We start from the raw sequence: 22,538 nt of genomic DNA, 5'->3' as shown, positions 1-22,538 counted from the left end.
AAGAGACGACCCCAGGACTAGGCGAGGTGACAGAGACCCCAACCGACAAGGCCAAGCGACTCAAGGAAATCTTCGCCATCGTACAGGAAAATACCCAGCAGGCGTCACAAACGCAGAGCATGACCTACTACATACGTCGGAGCGAATGGAGACCCACGATCGGGACACTCGCCAACATCACCCGCCCATCACTTTGCCGCAAAACTGGCTCCCAAATATGAGGGGCCCTACAAAGTAGTTTAATTTATTTCTCTCACTATAGCACGACTCCAGAAGCATCCTGGAAGACAGCGACGAACGGCCGGCCTAGCCGACCTCAAGGCCTACCGCAGCAACGAAAACACCCTCCCACCTCCTCCTTTTACATTTCTAATTTTCACATACCTTTCTCGTAATTGCAGCTAGTGCCGCGACTCTACATTTATACTCAATACTCACTCAGTATGACACCCCTCCGCCAGTAGTTCCTTCCCTAAAAACACACCACAATAAACACCTTTACATTGGTGAACAATTATTAAATTAATACTAAATACAAACTACGCTGCTGAGAAAGTTCAGTAGCTCAACAGTTGATTTGTAAAAATGTGGTGTTTTCCGTTTTGTCATCAAAATATAAATTATCTATTTTCATAACGCTATACGCAATAAAAAGAAGGGTATACATTTTCGGAAAATCGAGCATGAATGGAATTTGGAGATAAGAGTTTTGCAAGGCCTCGATGAAAGATTCAGAAATTTGTCCTTCTTCGCTAAAAATTATTTACCTTATAGTCTCTATAAACTGTACAAGAAAGATTATATGAATTCTAAAAATATAATTAAATTTTATTATTTTGGTGATTGTAAGTCACAGGGTTTCAGGAGCAAAATACCCTTGTTTTACAATCTTCTTAGAACTAGAAATAATTTGTTATTTTAAATTAGTGTTAACGTAATTTACTTTTAATTTTAATAATCTAAAACAGTTGTTCTCTAAACGAAATTCGGAAATATACAAAAAAAATTCAGTTATCATTTCCGAACCCGAACCTTACAGTTTTGAGATGAAAATGCATTTAAGTATGTATATTTAACTTGATCGATTATCCACAATGGCGTTACTCTCATATATTTTGGGTAAATAATCTTCCATATTTATATGGCTATTATCAGTTACGACCGTATCAATACTTGTAAAACGTGTTGAAGTTTTACTTAAAGCATCAATTCCACAAAACGGTAGACTGCTTAATTGGTTGATATCAGTTTCGGAACTGCCGGTATGATTTGACAAACTCTGAGGGCAGTTATCGCAGTGATTTTTGTCAGTAGACAAGCCATTGCCAGATTGGCACGAACTAGGCGAAGACGACGGCTCATATTTCCGGGGTCGTCCTCGCGATAAGTGTCGCCTTTTAACAAACTCGTTATCGTCGACCATCCAAAAAGAGCCGAAGTCATCTTCATATCGCACAAAACATTTGTGTAGCGATAGATTGGTACGTATCGCATTCTTCGTTATGCATTGCAGTTATTTATAGTAATGTTATTTATAAAATAATCGAGAGTCGTCAAGAGTCGAAAGCAGGAACATGCATTGTAATAGAATGGAGAAAAGGCATATTGAGAAGTCAATTTTATACTCAACATCCCAAAAAACTAAAAATCACACTCAAGCTTTTTTTATAAATCGATTTGTTGTGATTGTGATGCTTCTTATAGTTAGGATAGCTACAACCGTTAGTTTTTTGAATTGCAAAGTTCTTTAAAACTAGCTGTAGTATACTCCAGCTATATTGAAAAATGCAAGTTTTTGGTTTTGCTATCTGTTTTGGACTTCTGTATGGGTTCAGTAAAGGCCGTATTGTATTAGACTTTGCCTACTAACTTTGCTAAAAGACAGAGATATAATGGGGAAACGATAAAATAGTGGTGTTAATAGTCTCCAGCCACGGCAATGAATTGGAATCTTTTCTAAGTGATCCGTTATTATTATTTATAACCTGGCTAGTAAAAATACATTAATATTTTTTATTTTATTGCAGATCTGAAAGGTTTGAGACCCTTCAAAGCCTGATGTTCGATCAGCTAAATTTAAGGAAATGTAAATAATGGATCAGAAGCCCCGGCTCTTCTGTAGAAATCTACATAAAAAGATTTCGTACATATTTATATTAACGATTCGAACCATAGCGAAATTTTCTGATAGTTGATAAAAATTGTAATGATTTAATTAAATTCAAATTTCAGTTTACATCTGGCTCTATTGAACTTTTCAATACTGAAAAGCTGATAAGTGCTTTCAATAGGACCAATATAATTTGGAGCTCTAGCTTATCATCAGGAAAATATTATGCTTTCAAATTCAAAATTCTTTTTTGTGTTATTTTTTTTCTTTCTAAATGTTGACATTAGAAACTAAGAAAACGTCGGAAGGGTTTGATAGCCACCGTAATTAGACTTTGTTTAAAATATCCTTTGTAAAAATCTATTGATAAACGGCAAAGGTGCAGCAGTTTCACCAAAACATTCTAATGTCGTTACCGTTTTACCGTTAAATTCCGCTCCTCGGAATAAAAACTTTTTTTTTTAAATAGTCAAATTTTGTAACAGTTTTTAACGTCCAAATGGCATTTTGGAAGGCACCGAACGGTATTTAAATGTTTGGTCAAACGGCTGCATAGATATTATTTTTAAACGAACTTTTAAGTGTACGGACGTTATGTAGTCACTGCCAATTGATTTGTGCCTTCTCTCTACAATAATAATCCGATCTAATCCAGATTCGGCAGATATGGTCATTCTCTATGATTCTGCTTTTTTGTTTTTCTCGTAAAGAAAGACGAACGGACAGAGAGACATGGCTATATCGACTCGGCTGTTGATGCTGATCTAGAATACATATATGTATATACACTTGGGCTTGGAAACGCTCTCTTCTGGGCGTTACACACATCCACTTTCCCCACAAATCTAATACACCCCCTATACTCATTTTGAGTATCGGGTATAAAAATCGGTTTGGTTCGAAGCGTAATATGGTGTTGCATGCCGGTGTATTGTGCCCAACAACTTCTTTCATGCCCGCTTTTGCCACATGCTAACTAAATGAATTTAGAAAAAGCTTAATAACTAATATAGAATATACAATTATTTGCCACTGTTTGCGACCGTCATAACTTTGAGGGTCATTTCATTTTATAATAATATTAATATTTGGATTAATAGAAATCATTTCACCGTTTCGAGATGGATAACTGATACATATTTATATTTAACTGGAGCACGGAAAAAAACGTTGAAAAAAGTTTAAAACGAGGGGGAACGTGTATACTACTTTATACCCGGTACTCAGTCAGTATATACGTGAGCTTATGATCTAAACACATTAAATTGGTACCCAGGGAACACCGCGGGGAGGCCATCATAATGCAATGGGGTCACTCTAGTCAAAATATAATCTTGGGGACCTACGAGTCGACTTGAGCTGCTTTTAAAAGCATTGTAAAAAAAGATCGACGCTGCAGTTCACACCAAAACTACATCCAAATTCCGGGCTCTTCAGCTGCCTCGTCCTTTCATGAAGGAAGGTGCCCTTCAGGGTTAAGAAGGAAGGAGAATCTTCTTTCAGGCAGAACGAACTTCCGACGTTAACGAACGAACAACGAACAGTTAAAAGTAAAGAGAAGCTGATGGAAGCATTTATTTACGACGTCAACGGAAAAGTTTTCAAAAACTTTTACGCCTTGCGCTATCAACGAAAACGGTCCGTTGCCATTACTGCGTTTTCGCTCATTTTTTTTTTTATCGATATGTTTAATTTTCTGATGTCCGTTAAGCACAAATTTTGTTGTGTTACGCGCACAAAAGCTTCTGTTCCGACGTTCATATAACCAAATCGGTCTATTGACAGCTGTGACGCACTTAAACGCAAGGTTTTTTTGGCCACTCCAATTCTTTCAAAGCTAAATTTGAGGTTAATTGCTCTAGTAACTGTGTCAAATAAACATTATAAATGTATTTATATTAAATATTTTTGTTTCATTTTCAATTAAGATTTGTTTTGTTGTATAAAATGCCCTTTACTTTTCAGTTTGGTGAGAAAAATGTTTTTTTTTGTTGAAAACGGAAGCAATTTTTGCGTGTTCAAATGTAAATTTTAAAGTTTTATCAAAAGTATAAACCGGCAACAAGCAATTTTTTGTTAAGTTAGCTTCATAAATAAGGTTGTTTAGAATCAGATGGACAGACAAACAAAAACCGCTATATCTACTCAGTGATTCTGATCCAGGATAAAGGTGCACATGTGGTTTAAGATTAAACCTTCAGTGCGTTTCAAACTTCTGACCAATGTCCGCTTCAAGGGTCTAAAAATTAACTAAGTGCAAATGGGTAAAATTACAAAATTGACTACTTCACCTATAATACTATAACTGAAACCTATATCATCCTTTTAAAGCGTTAAATTATTTGTTACAATTAATCTAAAACGGACTAAAACACTCCACACCAACGCATTTTTTACGGTACCTACGATTTTACAATTATTTATTTCGTATTCATCATGCAATTTAGTTATAAATTTTACACAATAAATTTCGAGAACAAAATGCAGGAGCAAAGGATGAATAAACAGTTAGAAAAAAAACCCACGTACCCAAAATTCAGAGCTACGAAATAGTTTGCATCAGGCAAATTTGTAGCTCCTTGTAAGTTGTTACCAATGCTAGTTGTACGCTGTGGTCGTCGTTTGTAAAACTCGATTTCATCAACCGTCCAAACTGCTCCTTTTACATTCTCAACACGCATAAAGCATTTATGAAGCGACAGATTATGCCGAACTGCATTCTACATAGTACGTTTATTTGATTAGCTTATATTACAAGATTTATCTGGTTATGCATTTATTCATACAAATTCACTAATTAAGAATGAATATCTAGATTCGGGGGCCCATGCTGTTGATACCCTTGCCGAACATTCGTACTACTTTGGTAGTAATATAATATAATCATAATACGGGCATTCGACTTTGATCAAATGAATAATATATCTAAATAGATTGTGGATTAAGTTATTTTGACAAACAAATAAAATTTCTCGCAAAAGCCTTGTTTCTGTTTTTGTTTTACGATGGCAGAAATTATACCAATTATTCGATATTGGTGGTTCCGACATATACTTTTAATAAATGCATCAACCAAAATAGTTTATATTGGGAATAGTTTGTAAAAAAAAACAGACGGAAACAGCTTATCGTATTCTAGCTCGTCATGAACAAAAGTATATGCTTATTGATGTCAAAGATGCTTTACTCCATGTATTGAAAGCATCTAGAATAATTATTTATTCACCTACAGGTGTGCAAAAAGTCCATCTTAAAATACTAGTTGTTCGATCGATCGTGAAATAGTAATCCTCGGGAATATACATACATATAAGGAGAATTTTTATATTAATCTAATATATTGATTTTACTATATTTACTGTTATGGGTTTGTATAGGGGCCAAAATAACCATTTCCGAAAGCAAAATCTTCTGCACATAAATTCTGGATAAATCGCGGTCTTTGGAGCTTAAGCCTATACAATGAACAATTAGCCTTTCTAACTTTATGTAACTTATACAATCAGCCAGGCTCTGGTTTTTACTTTTACAAAAGTTTTAGAAATCATATAAATTGGTGCTCCCGTTTTCACAATCCGCAAGATTTCTCCGTTTTCAAAATAAAAACACTTTTCGTTTTCGTGCAAACAGCTGACGCCATCTGATTTTGTTATGCGAACGTTTGCAAGAATTAATTTTAGCGTAAAACAGCATAAATATGCGCGCAACAGCACAGGCAGTTCTCGTAACATACGCGACACAGAACATCTGGGTAAAGACAGCTGTTTCCCGACACACTTAACTAAAAATGTTTTTGCAACAAACTAATTTATTGACCATTAGCAACCTAATTTTCAACATGCATTCTGTTAATCACAGCTCGTCAGACATGTTATATAAACAGAATCAATGAAAAATTGAAACATATCGGTACAACAAATTTGTGAAAACGGGAGCACCTAAAAACGAAAATGAAACGTTTTGGCTCAAAACGTAATACCGAAAAGTAACTGAAAACCGGGCTTGTTCGACACGTTGAATATTTTCAGAAATAACATAGTCCCACAAAAAACGAGGAGGAACTTTGTGAGTTGCTGCGGCGACCGTAACTTTACATTAATACCCGATACCCAATCGGAAATGTGTGCGTTCGGGAGAGGCGGATGAAGGGGGCGGATGAAGGTGGGGCGAAGTTTAAAACGTCGTTGCTCTAGCTCTTATAGTCTTTGAGCACTAGGCGCTGATATGGACGGACAGACGGACGGACGGACGGACGGACGGACGGACAGACGGACGGACAGACGGACGGACGGACGGACAGACGGACGGACAGACGGACAGACAGACAGGGCTCAATCGACTCGGCTATTGATGCTGATCAAGAATATATATACTTAATGGGGTCGGAAACGATTCCTTCTGGACGTTACACACATCCATTTTCACCACAAATCTAATATACCCCAATACTCATTTTGAGTAATCAGTTAACAAAGTTTTTCTTAACTATTTTTGAAGTTTACCTACTGTTTTGATCAGCCTGACCTTAGCTTTGAAGTACAAATGGATCTCATTTCTTGTATAACATTATCCTATAAATTAGGGGGAACGTTGTGAGTTGCTCCTGCGACCGCAACTCTACATTTATACCCGATACTTAGTCAGGGGCAAGGGTTGGCGAAATTTTGAAATAAACTTGTAACAGTGAGATCTAACAGAAGTTTGGATACAAAATTTGGTTGCTCTTTGTGTGGTCGGAATGGGGTGGGGCGAAATATAGCTCTTATAGTCTTTGACCACTAGGCGCTCATGACAGACAGACATGGCTTAATCGACTCGGCTATTGTTGCTGATTAAGAATATATATATATATTCTTATATATATTTATATATATATTCGCTTCCTTATGGACGTTACACTCATCCAGAGCCGCACTCTACATTTATACCCGACACTCAGTCAGTATGGCTCCTCTTTCCTAGACGGCGTATTCATTCGGAAAAATCCCACGCGGCTCCTGAGATTGAGCGCCTTGAATAATCCTACAGCTTTTTATTTTATTTTTAAATTTACAGTATTTTTGCATTCCAGCATGCTCAACGGTATTGGAGAGGATTTTCAGCCGAGCTGGAACCTTATAGCCGAACAATATAATGTTAATAAGTTGTTATTTGCAGGCAGTAGCCAGTGAGTTCTTGATCAATAAGGCCATGGATCTCAAAAATAAAAAATGTTCTGTTCCTCCCCGATTTAATCGATTAAATCATGTTTTTTCCTATAAGCTCTACAAACTATGTATTCCTTATGTTTTTGGAGTCCCTGAATCCGAATCTGTTTTTCACTAAGTCATCAGGACTTTTAACCCTGGACCGTCATACTCATTTCATGCATTTACATACGTATGGTGTACACGTAAAAACTAGTCGGCTTAAAGAATGTTGTTGGTCCTGGGGTAAGCATACAACCAATATGGGGGAAATATGGCGGAAACATGGCGGAAGCATAGTTCAGGGTGAAAACTAATTTGAAAAATGCATCGGATTCGTTCGAAAATTGCACTTATTCTTTTTTAAAAACTGACTTCAAATTCAATCAGCGACCGTAAAAAACCCCGAGTAAAGAGTTTTACATAGGAGTTAAAACATACGTAGACCTATTGTACATATACTTCTTTATGATTAGCCGTGGTCCTTGAGATCAAGCGGCTCATTAACACGGATAGTATATGTAACTTTTGCATAATAATAATTAGAAGATTATTTCATTATAAAAAGATCTAAATTACATCTTAATCCATTCAAAACGTCCGTATCCAAACTACATACAAATACATACATACATATGAATGTATTTTTATTAAATAGTTTATCTTTAATATACTTTGACTGAAAGAACGTTACAAAAATAGTTACCTTCCAAGTAGCTGCGTTACGACGAAAGTAACAAAAAGTATTTTGAAACCAATTATATATTTCATTCAGTGTTAGCTGTTTGTCTGGAGAATCAATGATGGCCTGTAAAAAATAAAATAAAAAAAGAGGTGCCGTTGATTACGGGTACATGTCATAACGCCCGTAGGCGTGGGACACTAATTTTTGGGACATTGTGACATTTTGCGACACGCTTTTAAAAGTGCGCCCACTCCCAAAATGTGTAAAAGTGTCGAAAAAAATTCGAAGTTGTTGCTTCTAACAACCCGGCAACAATTGTTGAAGTGTAATAAGGCCATGTAGTAATAATATATTTTTAACTAATATTTATATTGGTAACCGCCATATAACATACCTGTCTTATGAGAGACGCATAAGTAAAAGGAGGTCGTACATCAGCATTCTTGTAGAATTCCCTATTTCGTTGTATTTCTGTAAGTGATATTACGTAATATTAAAATATAATAATATTCATTTGAGTAAACCCCCTACGCAAACGCTTCCACTAGAAGAGGATGACAAAGGGAGTCAGCGGAATCAAAGAAACCGCTTGGTTCGATATACGGGCGTAATATCATAAAATGGACCCCGGCTTACTAAGAAATTACGTGCATAAAATATTTGGCGGTCACAGATGGTTCTTTTTTAATTGAATTCTAAAGTTTAATTTTTGCCTATATAAAATGTAAACATTATCACAAATGCTTTCGAAAATGGGGGTGAACGTTGTGAGTTTCTGCGACCGCAACTCTAAATTTATACCCTATACATAGTCAGTAAGACAGAAAATCTGGCACAACGTGTCGTCGGGCACTGCGTAGCCAGATAATGGTTGTAATAATAATGAATTTTCTTTTATATGTTCAAAATTGTGGATGCCACATTTCGTATTTTTTGGGGGCGGAGGGGGGTTGGTCGAAATTTTTAAATATATTTTGGATTTCGGATTTTGCAACGCCCGTAGCCTGGTACGTAGCACTAATGATCTGGCTCTATTTTTGCAACGTCATAACATTGAAATCATCTTAGTAGCTAAAACAAACGAGTAATACAGAGCCGACCACCCTTTCAGCAGGGCCAGAGGAGGAGCAGCTGTACTCTTTCGGAAGGATATTTCCCACTACCACCAACACGCTGTGCAATTGGGGCCGATTCATCTTGCGGCGGTCATGGTTTCAACGATACGCGGAGAGATCCTCATTGCTGCAGCCTACTTGCCCCCCTAGATTGCCTGGTCTAGCACTGATTTTGACAATCTTCTGGCCCAACTGGGTAAAAAATTTATCACTAGAGAAAACTTTAATGCGAAGTACTGAATTTGGAGCAATAACAAAGGAGACCGCATAGGGTTGGCGCTGCATAACGCCCATAACCAATGGGTCGACTCAAATTCTGGCCACAGGATGCACCACTTACTACACACCGTTTCAGAGATCCATGCCCTCCTGCGTAGACTCATGCCTGTCTCCCTTGTCCAAGGAAATTCTGGGTAGCTCGATAGACTTACACACATATTTAGGGACTGCTCAAGATGTAGATGCTGCAGTCCACACTCTTGTGACCAAAGTCTGTGACGCTTCTGCAGCTGCTACCACCTGCGGCCCTCAAGGCAGTCGAACTTCAGAGACTGGAAACCATAGAAGCGGCACTTCAAGTGAGATCGAAGGGCTTCTTCTGCTCAAGAAACGACTCAGGCGCGAGTACACGAGCACACACCAATAATCCGCAGATTGACAGAGTCTTCAGTAGAAGAAATTGACGAAACAGAAGATCGAGGCCACGGATAGACTGCTATCGGAGGCCACAGCAGATGTACACTCAAACTACGTAGTTTGGAAGCTGACAGGACGCTACAATCGGCAACATAAACCTCGCATTCTGGTAAGGCTCATGGGCAAGAACAGCATTGGACAGTTTGGAGGTTTTTGCAACGAACCTGAAAGAAAGATTCCCACCATTCCGGACGACATCAAGTAGAAGAGCAATAATGGTCACTGAGAAGCTGAATGAGACCCACCAGATGGTGCTCCCTTCAAGATATCTCGGAGGACATTAAGAAACTCCAAGAAGGCCTCTGGCGACGACAATGACAATGTTGTGTCAAAAGTGCTACCAAACAAAGCGATTCTATATCTTTTGCTAATGTTTAACGCGTCGCTAGGATTAGCATACTTCCAGAAGTCGGAGATGTGCCCACATAATAATGTTGCCAAAGCCAGGAAAACCACTGGAAGACCTCAACAACCATAGACATTTAGTCTCTTGTAGACTTTTGGCAAAATATTTTAGCGCTGCATCCTACGAAGGGTACTGGAGTCGCCGCTGGTCAAAACAGCCATGCCAAACTACCAATTCGGGTTCAGACTTCAGCACGTCACACCCCAACAACTGCACAGGATTTCGCAGGATTTCAACCGGGTGTGGCACCAGGAACTACTCGCCAAGAGCAAAATGCTGCTCAACCCTCAGCTGTATGTACCAAAAGCTTTCTGATGGAGAGGACCTGACGTGTAGTCCAGGATGGTTCAGCTTCTTTGACCAAGACCATCAAGGCAGGACTACCGCAAGGCAGCCTGCTTGGGCCGACACTGTACTGCTTATTCACCCACGACATACCAAATCCCACTACTGTCCAAAGGCAACCAGGGAAGATCGTCAAGGTGGCAACATTTGCTGACGACACAACAGTACTCTCGAGGGCTAGCTATGTCTATGATGCCACAAGCAATCTACAGCAATGCCTCAAGCTGTTTGAAAGCTTGGCCTGCCGATGGAACATCTCCATAAACCCTTATAAATGTGCATTGGTGACGCACACCCTGGTTTCTTTCTGCTTTGGAAACTCGTGGTGCAGCGTAGGAATCACACATTCCTCAGAGTTACACTGGATGCACGTGTAACTTTCGACAGTCACATCCATGTAGTAGGAGCATGTTGGTGGGTCCAAGGCCCAGAAAGTGTTTCCTCAAGTCGCGCCCGTTATCACCGCTTTCGTCAGACCTAAATGACTATGGCACTCTCACGGCTGGGCATCTCTTGGTTGGCGAATCATTGCGATCACTACCTGAGATGTCCCTCGAGAATATCAAGCTGTCAATTATGGACCGCTACGATACGATTACGATTACCGTTGCTTGACGGTTTTGTAAGTAATGGTCTGCTGACTACGTCAACAAATTGCGATCGCGCACGAAGTTGACAGCACCCTCAACGAACCTCACCGAGGGTACGTTGGTCATCATCTATGAGGACAACCTGTCACCGCTACGCTGGTGTATACTTTGTAAGTGAGTCCGGTATTGGAGCATTGTTCTGGTGTGTGGAGCCCGTGGTATATGGGGCAGCAGGTTAATTCAATAAATAAATACAAAAATATCATATAAATTCATAAAAACTGACGTTTTTGAACCATCCTAAAATATTTTGTTATTCATGTGCAGTGTTTTTTTTTTGTATTATCTACATAATTGAAATTATGATTTGAATGAATTTGAAAAGAAAAATTAATAACATAAAGTATTGCTAATAACACTATGAGTATATAACAGAGTCTAGTTTTTGTACTGCTATACGGCCTTAATTCCCAGAGCACTGCTCTTTTCCGATTCAAGCTGGACACATCCTACACTCACCTTGTTGTACATCAAGCCCAGCTCTCTCTAGCATATATGGCAAGCCTAAAAATAAAGTACAAAATTAGTATAAATCCGATCCTGACGTCGTTTCTTTCTATTTGCTACTCAGTTTTTATATAAAAATGCAGTATTATGATTTATGTAACTGCACTTTGTCTATGTTTTTTGTTTTGCGCTACTTTTTTCATTTTATTTTGCATAAGCCGCCGGTGCTTTGACAAAATAATATGTTAGTTAACTCTCCAACCAGTCTACAATCTTAAAGCCCATACTTACCACGAGTGCATGCCATTCAATTTGTGTACAAAATTAGACATGTGTCGGTTTTCTTGGCGGCGGTCAACTACCACAAATTTATTACAGTTCACCTCTTTCATTACTAAAGGCTTTCAAGGAAACTAACAGACGTCTGTTATTTTCAATAAAGCATTTGACTCTGAAAACCACTGCCTTCTAGCACAAAAACAAAAACCTTACCTTTTTTCCAGGTCCCAAAGAATCCTCTTCAAACACCCTTTCTCCTCACCAATGAAGGTTACTTCTGCAGTACCAATGGGCAGCCATCTAGGCCCCTTAATTTTCACACTCTTTATGAATGACTTGCCTTCAGTTTTAACATAATTTCGAGTACTCATGCATGCGGATAATTTTAAGCTCTGTGTCCAATATAATGACATTTCACTTCAATCTCGCTTGCAATCCGATCTCAATAACTTTCAGTCATGATGCACTTTTGTTACACCTTAATACCTCGATATGTAAAGTAATGATACTTCATCGTTTCAGTCGCTCGTTGGCTCCTTACACCCTATGCGGTACTTCTGTTGAGAGAAATACCCTGTTCGATAATATTAGATATTTGATATTAGCACATTTCTACCGTAGTAAATAAGGTGGTCAAAGGAATCCAACGACCTCTGTTCGGAGCAGCAGCCGTTAATAGCTCTTAAGTCACGTCTCTCTTAAGTTTTCTTTTATCGCGCTCATCCTATGTACGCTCTCAGTGCATAAAGCACACACCTATGTAATGTTCTTACTTTTTATAAGCCACTGCTTCGACCCTTCCATCTGTCTAGTCGGTCGTTCCTCTTCGAGGCAGTCGGTCGGTAATCCTCTTCTTCGCCCAAAACGCCTAACATCTAAATTCGAAATCCTCGGCCACGGCCTCTAACAACAACATACAAACAATGAACTCCCAATTGTAACCTTAACAAAGGAGCATTTTTTAATTGGTAAATGTGGAGTCAGAGTTGCCGAAAAAGCTTGGCAGCTTCCAACATTTTGGTGACCCCGACGTGATAGCCGTTGACTTGTCGTGTGTTAGTGGTTTACGTACAGTTCGTTAAATCCAATTCGAAGGTTTAACGTGACATTTGCTGAAAACTAGCGAACCAAAGATCGTTGTGGCCGACCGTGGCAGTGAGTGAACGAAAAACGTTTTGTAAACTCGTCTGAACTCTCGCGTTGCGTAATTTTTATTCAACTGTGATCGACTCATACATTCCGCGTCAACAATATGTAGCCAAAACCATGGGCAAAAGGAAAAAAAATAGATCGAGTGGATCGTTGGCTATGGGCAATGATAGCGATACAGTGACAGTTGGTGATGCTCGACCTAGTGAAAGGGTCGAACGCAGTCGCCACCCAATTCCCTGCATCGCGGATTTCCTTCATGAGGCTGAAGACTACAGACATTTTCGACAGAGTCCATGCACACAGAGATGGATCGTGAAAAGCTGCGCTAAATGGATGAATATGAATGGCGAGGATTGTTTGAATCATTGACGGAGCTGAAATCTAATTTTATTGTGGCACACACCAGTTTCGAGGAAGTGGATTTTGAATCTATGTCCAGTGAAATACCAGGAATATTTGACTCGTCCATACTATCATGGAGGACCATTCTACAGCGTGAGTTGGGCAATCGTTCGCCGCCCACGCATTGTTCCACGTTTCAAATGAACCAAAGTGAATCCCAATCCATTATGGACACGGCCAATCGATAGCGCTTGCCACAGCTGCAGCTTCCCAAGTTCAGCAGAGACTATACAGAGTGGACAAGCTTCTATTCCATGTTCACAGCTGTTCTTTATAGTGAAACTGAGCTGACTTCTATCGAGAATTAGAAGGAAGGAAGGAAGATAGCTACAAGTGCAAATATTTTTTGCCAAATCATTGCGTCATCACAGAGGACAGCTCCACAACAAAGCTAAGGTTCGTATTCGACGGCTCTGCAGATACCACATCTGGCCTTTCGTTAAATGATCTGCTTATGTCTGGTCCCACCATTCAAGCCTGAGTAGCTTGCTCTGCGGAAAGGGAAATGCGTATAGGCTTCCAGCAGAATCATCTCGGTTTCACCGTTCATAGATGACTTTGGTCTGCGGCACTCAACTCTCGGCTTCGACGCACTCCACCCAATCATTTTACTCAATGATCATCCATTGACGTTCGCCAGCATTACGCACTTTGATCGAAATATTCACCATGCTGGTCCGCAGACGATACTTGGAGCGATTCGCTTACAGTTTTGGCCCATCGGCGGCCTGAAAGCTGTGGCTCTCGCCTTGCGAAAATACGTCATCTGCTGGCGGTCCAAACCTCGTCCTGTCGAACACATCATGGCTGACCTACCGAAGGAATACCATTAGAATTGCCTACTGTGGTCCCTTCCACTATCAGCCAGATGGGCGCAGTCAAGCTCCGATGAAATCTTACTTCTGCGTGTTCATCTGTTTTGCAATAAAGGCCGTCTGGTTGGAATTGGTGAAGGACCTAACCACTGCTGCCTTTTTGAGCGCCCTCCAACGCTTCGTTGCCACGCGCGGTTTTCCCCGATGCATTTGGTCGGATAATGCCACCAATTTTGTGGGCACAAGGACCTAGTTAGAGCACCTTCGGCGGCTATTTATGAGCGAGAAGCATCGTGCTGAAGTTCATAATCATTGCATCAACAACGGTGTTCGGGCCAGGCTCCGAAGAATAACCGTAAATGAAGCATTTTATTGTATGAGAAAAGTGAGCCGATTATGTTTTGCAAGCGTTGATTTTCTGCAGAGCTGCTGCGCTCTCCCGCTAAAAGGGCTCTCTACCGCCGCCACTTCGGCAATTATCTTGCTGTGACAACGCCACTTCAGCTGATTGCTTGCTTGCCAAATATCACCTAATTCTTGGCCCTCAGTCGCTTATTTTGTTTGTTACTTATGTCTATGTCACTCATTTGTTTCTTAAAGCTTTGCGCGTGCTTTCCCTGCTAAACGCTCTTTGCCAGCTTGCTCTTCGCTATCTCCGCTTTGCGTCTGCCTACCGACGTCGGCCGAGCGAAGCTGCGCTCAGCGATCGGAGCTGCAATGTAAAGGGCAGGCAAGCCACACTTGCAATTTGGATGTCACGCATTAAAGAACATATCGTAATTTTATTTCTGCGCCGAGTTTTATTTAATTCGAAATAATTAGTCGGCCGATAGGGGATAAAAAACATTATCTCCACAAACGTTCTATTTGGTGTTATTCAAAACAATTCGTTCCCTAAATTTTGGACGCGTCAGTACGGACGTTGCTATAGTTATGAAATAACATAATGATATAACCAGTTTACAAATATACAATTTTCAATTTAGTACATACCACCATTTATTGAAAACGCTGTTTTATCCATACTTCTTTTCTTGATTGTGCACAAGTTTGTTGAATTAACCATGGGTAGATTAATAGAGCTCGGAGAATTTGATTGTCGAATTGTGCGTCCTAAACTATTCATTGTAAGTGGACTGGTCATTCTGCAATAATTTCCATCTTTTCCGGATATATCCTAAAATTACAATTTCAAAATTCTTATCAACAGATTCAACAAAAAATTTTAAAAAAGTTTGTCGCACAGCAAGACTAGAATAATATAGAATTCGTCTGAACTTTAAAAAATCTAGTTTTCGAAATCTTATCAAAATCGCTTAAAACTCGTTACTCGGGATTTTTTGTGGTCGCTGAGGACGCCCATGGCCTTATTGACTACGGTAACAATATGTTCCGATAACTTTAGCTTGGCGTCTAATATAATACCAAAATCATCCACCAGAATAATCCTCTTAAGAGAACCACCAAATGGGGTATAGGGAGCCAACAAAGGGCATTAAGGTGTAACAAGTTTGCGCAACACCATGACTGAAAGTTATTGAGATCGGATTGCAAGCGAGAATGAAATGGGATGTCCTTGTACTGGACACAGACACATCCGCATACATAAGTACTCGAGAGGATGTTAATACCGAAGGCAAGTGGCTGACCTGTGGTACTCCCGAAGAAACCTTTACTGGTGAAGAGAGGGAGTTTTTGCAGAGGACTCTTTGAGACCTGGAACAAATATAGCTAGAAATCCATCTCAGGAGGTTGGGCGGAAACCCTAAAAGGTCAAGTTTATGTGCTAGAAGGGAATGGTTTACAGAGTCGAATGCTTTACTGAAGTCGGTGTAAATAACATCCGTCTGTAGTTACCTTGAAAGCATTTGATAATGAAAGAGGTAAACTCTAACAAGTTCGTGGAGTTTTATAACCGCCTTATAAATCCATGCTGAGTTGGAGATATAAGTGACTTGCAGAGATTTTGCATGTGCGGAGTTAAAACCTTCTCAAACATTTTAGGAATAGCGGATAACTTTGCTATACCTCTATAATTTTTTGCATCAGACTTGCTACCTTTTTTATGGAGAGGATTCCTTCCAGATCGGGGGGAAGCAAGAAGAATCAATGGACAGGTTGAATAGTTTAAGAAAAGGTCCACACAGAGCCTCGGCGCAGTACCTGAGTACACAACCTGGAACCCAGTCTGGACCCCGTGAAAACACCGGCTTAACTAGTCGAAGATCCTGAAGTAGGGAACATTCATTTAACAAGGGACTGAAAACCGACCTCGACCTCGGTAAGCCGTATGGGTACGGATGACCAGAGTAGCTTTCCTCAGAATAGGTGGTTTGGAAAAATTGGGCAAAAAGATCGGCAATTGCCTGATCATCATTTGCCGACGTATTACAAAATGATAGCGAGGATGGGTGTGCGGACGTTCTACGCTTACAGTTTACGAAGCAGTAAAACTGTTTTAGCCTACATTCTTCTTCTTTTTGGACTATTCTTTCGGTGTCTCTGCTTTAGTGAGTTCACTATTCGTTCCCTGCACTTCGGAGGATCGTGTGCTCTGGAGTATTGCCTCTGCTGCTGATTTTCGGGCTCGCTCTGCTGCCTGGTCTCCCATATTAGTTGAGTTTTTTCCAATAGTGAAACTACCATACTGATAAGAACATATACTCGCTTACTGAAGACCAAATAGTAGCGGGAAAATAAAAGCCTTTCCGCGTCTGAATCATAATTATGACCATGTCATTCTATTCCGCATTACATAGCTCACAACTGTAATGCAGACCATTACAATTCGAGATAGCATCTCCAAAGAGGCCCGAAAACCTATCGCAGAGCCAGGAGGGGATACTTGGTTGATTATGGGTGATCACCTTCTTGCTTTTTTTTTTTGCACAGACCACAGGAAATACTATTGCGAACGCTTCTTAAAAAATAAATACCACATTTCAAAACAAATATCTATTAGACCAATGTGACTGAAAAACGCTTGAAGCGGAACAGTAAAAACAAAGGAGAGTGGTTCGCCCTGCTAAACGTTCTCTCGAAGATCGGTCTTCGTTATCTACGCTTAGCTTCAGCTTATCTATGTATGCCGAGCGAAGCTGCGCTTAGCGATCGGAGCGACAACGTAAAGGGCAAGCAAGCTACACTTGCAATTTGGATGTCGCGCGATAAACTAAAAGTGGGAATTTTATATATGCGCCGGGTTTTATTTAATCGATATAATTAGTCAAGATGGTCAGACATAGTGACAACAGTTATCCTATCCAGATCTTCCTGACACACAATGTAGACATTTCTGAAATGGCTGTTTAAAGGGGCGAACCCAAATATATTAGGCTTCTTCTACTGAGAGCTGGACAGGAGCCGAACATATACAGGTTTCCAATACGAATACAAGTAAGTTATCTATAATAAATATGTGATAATTCACGATGCTCAAACGAATAGAAAAATACTGAATTATAAAATAATTGTGATCTCAGACAGTACCTTTCGATCCGCCTTTGTTGGCGATAAAAGTTGCTTAGACAGATACAAGTGGTGCATCATAGCTTGCAACCGATCTCTTTCTTTTTGTAGGTGAGATTCCAATTGAGAAACAACTTGCATTTGTACACGAGCTTGAGCAGTTGACCGATCATCCAATCCATGTTCCGAATTAAGATGCCTAGAAAAATGTAGAGAATTTTAGATTTCAAATTGAATAAATTTTTACATAATCATTTTTTTAAGATGAAGTCAAAAAGACATTTCGATTTACTTAGATAAATAAACTTAATATCCACAGATATTCAGATATTGCACCTCCTAAAATGAATATGTGTCGTTTTTTTCCTTATTTGTAAAGTGCTGTTGGTTAAGTTTGTATGTTATAGTATATAGTATGTAATACTAATTACAATTTAACATAATTAAAAAAAATTTAAAACAAGAAAATGTTTTTTTGTTTTTTTTTATTTCTTTAAAATAATCCTCTACTTCCTGTTTATTGGGAGAAATATAGTATATAGTATCTCATTTCATTCTCGCTTGCAATCCGATCTCAATAACTTTCAGTCATGGTGTTGTGAAAACTTATTACACCTTAATTCCTCGAAATGCAAAGTTTAGGACATTTCATAGTTCTAGCCCCTTTTTGGCTACCTATACCCTATGTGGCGGTTCTCTCGAGAGAATTACCCAGGTGAATGATCTTGGTGTCTTATTAGACGAAAAGTTAAAGTTTTCCGAACACATTTCTACCACGGTAAATAAGGCCATGGGCGTGCTTGGGTTTATAAACAGGTGATCAAAAGAACTTGCTGACCCTTTGACACGACATATATGCATGCACCATAAGCCTCGATGCTGGCATCGGAAAATCCGTAGCTTTCTGGAAGGAGTACAAGCCGAGGAAATTCAAGTCAACGAATCTGGCCAAAACTGGTGCATATTTCTTGCCAGTCGGCTTTCACTGCGATTGTAAAGCTTCATCCCAGAAAACTTATCTTGGCACAAACGACGGAAAAAAATTTTGGATTTAGTAATTTAGGATTTAGAATCGTAGAAACGATAGAAACAGTTGATCAGAAACCTGATGCCAAGCAATTCCTAAAGTTTTAATAACACGGCTGTCATCCAGATAAAGTTGAAGCGGATCCATCAAAAACGACGCGAAGCTTGGTCGTAGAACTATCTTCCTTCATGACGCAATGGTGAGGCATAAAATATCGGCAGTTGCTGACTGCTGATTGACTGGGCAGGAACTTGAGACATATGGCCTAAATCAAGGTACTCCTTTATGAATGCTGCATACTGACTAACTTTCTCTCAAGGGTCAGGAATCTACGAAACGCTTGATTGTAAGATTCTCCAAGGAGATCCAAATTATATTTAGCTGGCATCCGAACACAATAATCGCCTTCATGTAGTCGACGGAAATGCTGCACAAAATGTGCTTCACAATCTAGCTTTTCTTTGGTAGACTTTACTATTGGTTCGATGCAATTTTCTACCTCCCAAAACCTCCGAAAAAGCACCTCAAGCCGATCCTCTGAACTATTTTCCTCAGCAGCTACGGCCCGTGCGCGAGAGACCTTCAAAGAGGCACCCTTTGAACGGTAACAACCTCCAGACACGACCCATCCCAAGCGCGTTTTCTGAATTAAAGGCAATCCTGGCAGTAGCTTGACCTGACCAACACACAGGAGCTCGTAAAACAGACTTGCGCCAATTAGCAGATCGAGCTTCAGAGAAGCTCATGCACGACGATGCATCCTGCGATCTGCTCAGTAGTTCCCAAGCCCTGTAGAGCACCCATATGAGAATTTAACCTGTCCGAAAGCTCCCGAAGCATAACCACTGACCTAGGTTCCACAGCCTGGACCGCCAAGGTCGAATTGATATGTGCCTGAAAGACCAATTCTACGGTACCTGTCAACGGTGTGGTAGAAATTGGGAGTCGGCAAACTCAACCGTAGTGTTTCCTTCAGCCAAGGTAGAATGAAGCCTTTTCATATTCTCGCATAATTCCGTTGACTTAAACTTCAAAAAAGACACCCTGTTCTGCTTACTGGTCGTTGGAATTTCGTTAACAGCATTAATTTCCAGGGAGAGCAACGTCTCTAGCGGTAAGATGACCATATTTGTATAGATAACTTATGTGGTCGATGACACTGGTTGAGATGGCAATTAATTTAGACCTTTGAATGCTATATTAGTTTGTGATTACACTGATGGATTATTTGTTGCACAATCACGTCGGGGTCACCAAATGTTAAGCTATTAAACGTTTTTAATAACTGTTGCTGTTTTGAATTTAATGAAAGTCGAGAGGTTGTAATTCACAATTTATTTGCGTATGTAAACCAACTTATCGCGTATGTACATATGGGGGTATTTGGGTGAAAAATATTCCCCAAAGCATTAAATCCATTAATAGCGCAACAGAATTTCAATAAAATATTAAATGTTTATATATAATAATTTACAACTTGGGGGAACGTTGTGAGTTGCTGCTGAGACCGCAACTCTACATATATACCGGATACATATTCATTATGTCTTTCCTTCGGCAGAAGGCGATAACATTGAACGACAACGAGAGAGTCCGACAAAGAAAAAAACAGGCAGAACGTGTCCTCTGGCTCTGCGTAGCCAGTGCAAATTGACGTTTTCCTTTTGGCTATAATATTGATCAGATCTGATTCAGATTCAGCAGTCTGGTAGATATACCAAAATATGTACCTTCAAAATTGTGCATGCCATAGATTTTCGTCCTTTATGGGGGCAAAAGAGGGTGGGGCGAAATTGTTAAATACACTTGCATCAGTGAGATCTAACAGGAGTATGGATACCCAATTTGGTTCGTCTAGCGTAAATAGTCTGGATGCCACAAATTTTCGTCCTTTGTGGGTCCGGAAAAGGGCGTGGCGAAGTTTTGAAATACACTTGTAACAGCGACATATCACAAAAATCTGATTACAAAATGTCGTTGCTCTGAGAAATTAGAATAATAAAAAAAAGAGCGCGAGGTCAGTTTTCGATCGAGCGAGGAAAATCAAACGTACCGTGCCTAAATTCCAAACCACAATACTAATATATAAAGAAAATACAAACACGCAAAGATTTAAAACATGATAACTGGATAACTATAGTCTCGCCCGAAAGTAAAAATTAGTGAAGTTGGTTTAATATATATATATTCATTACTTACTTTACAAATGATGTTATATCTTCTAGGTCCATTTCACAACCAGGCCACCGGCAAACTCCGTGTGCAAAGAGAGGGTGATAGTATTTCCGCATGGTAAATTCATCATGCACATAGTCATTCTCATTACTGCATACATCTTTATTTTTTGACCTTAAGAACCGCTCCGAATCTGAAAAAATATGCTTTTCTTGCTCCGAAATATATTCAGGCATATTGTAAAAGCTATGTTCCGAAATAGGGTTTATTGTGTGTTGACCTTGGGATATATGCATTCGTGAATGTGTTCCGAGTGGACCAGTAGATATTGATTCATCAAAGCTCGAAATTGGAGAGCTACACTTTACGATATGAGAAGCAAATGATATTGTATTGTTTAAAAATCCAGATTGTTGAAAGCTAGTATTTTTAAGGTTGTCAGTGCAAATATCCGTGAGAGAAATATGGTATCTTCTCTCTTTATCTTCTTGCTCCTCTTGTTGAACTACTCCCTCATGACCAGAATCTTTAATGTCTTTAGAAAAATCCTCATCAAGTATCCGGAGCATATTTGATAATCTGTAATACGCACTAAATTAATATTTAATTAAAAATTAAAACAAAATGAGTGGGGCTAGAATTGTGAACGAAACCTTTAAACTCCTCGCAGATAAAAGCCATGAGCTACATCTATTGTTTAATTAATTTACATTCCAACTTTTTTATACCCGATACTTTAGTATTGGCGTATATTAGATTTGTGGTGAAAATGGATGTGTGTAACGACCAGAAGGAATCGTTTCGACCCCATAAAGTATATATATTCTTGATCAGCATCAATAGCCGAGCCCTGTCTGTCTGTCCGTCCCTATCTGCGCCTAGTGCTCAAAGACTATAAGAGCTAGAGCACCGACGTTTTGTATCCGGACTTCTGTGATATGTCACTGTTACAAGAATATTTCAAAACTTTGCCCCGCCCACTTGCGCCTCCCCAAATGGCGAAAATCTGTGTCATCCACAATTTCAAAGATACGAGAAAACAAAAAACGCAGAATCGTAGTAGATGACTATACCTTCTAGAGTGCAAAATCTGAATCAGATCGTATAATTATTATAGCCAGAATCAAGAAAACAATTTCATTCTTTCTCGCTCTGTGTCTCTGTGTTTCATGGACGGTTTTGCCAATTGCAAAATATGAGTTCAAGGATCTCAGAACCTATAAAAGCCAGAGCAACCAAATTTGGTATACACACTCCTGTGAAATCGGACCTTGATTGTTTTGTGTCAAAATTTCGCACCACCCCCTTCCGCCCCCGCAAAGGACGAAAATCTGCAGCATCCACAAATCTCAGAGACTATGAAGGCTAGAGTAACCAAATTTGGTATCCCTACTCCTGTTATATCTCACTATAAAACGTATATCTCAGAATTTCGCCCCACCCCCTTTGCGCCCCCACAAAGAAAGAAAATCTGTTGCATCCATAATATTGCAGATCTGAGAAAACTAAAAAGGCAAAATCATAGATAATGACCATATCTATCAGATTGCTGAATCTGGATCAGATCAGATCATTTTTAT

At 39.5% G+C, this 22,538-nt stretch overlaps 1 protein-coding gene across 1 annotated transcript; it reads right to left on the bottom strand.

The window, feature by feature from the left end:
• Window positions 1-1,865: 1,865 nt before the first annotated feature.
• On the bottom strand, window positions 1,866-21,527 carry LOC6591315 (forkhead box protein P1). The gene is made up of 8 exons (XM_026988909.1): window positions 20,983-21,527; window positions 17,778-17,955; window positions 15,282-15,465; window positions 11,653-11,697; window positions 8,376-8,452; window positions 8,003-8,104; window positions 4,636-4,830; window positions 1,866-1,874 (listed from the first exon to the last, which is right to left on the bottom strand). The coding sequence occupies exons 1-8, from the start codon at window positions 21,525-21,527 to the stop codon at window positions 1,866-1,868; spliced, it is 1,335 nt and encodes a 444-aa protein (XP_026844710.1).
• Between the last annotated feature and the right edge of the window lie 1,011 nt (window positions 21,528-22,538).

Source organism: Drosophila persimilis, unplaced genomic scaffold (genome assembly GCF_003286085.1).
Source record: "Drosophila persimilis strain 14011-0111.01,24,50 unplaced genomic scaffold, DperRS2 tig00000000-arrow-pilon, whole genome shotgun sequence".
NCBI lineage: Eukaryota > Metazoa > Arthropoda > Insecta > Diptera > Drosophilidae > Drosophila > Drosophila persimilis.
Note: the sequence above shows the minus strand (reverse complement) of the source record. Positions and strands in the feature narration are given on the sequence as shown.

Excerpts from the sequence above, each read along its gene's own strand:
- LOC6591315 (XM_026988909.1), bottom strand. The coding sequence starts at position 21,527 with ATGCTCCGGATACTTGATGAGGATTTTTCTAAAGACATTAAAGATTCT. Across the intron at positions 15,466-17,777 it reads CAACAAAGGCGGATCGAAAG|GATATATCCGGAAAAGATGG; the intron begins GTACTGTCTGAG and ends TTGTAATTTTAG. Across the intron at positions 8,453-11,652 it reads TGGGCTTGATGTACAACAAG|AAATACAACGAAATAGGGAA; the intron begins GTGAGTGTAGGA and ends TATCACTTACAG.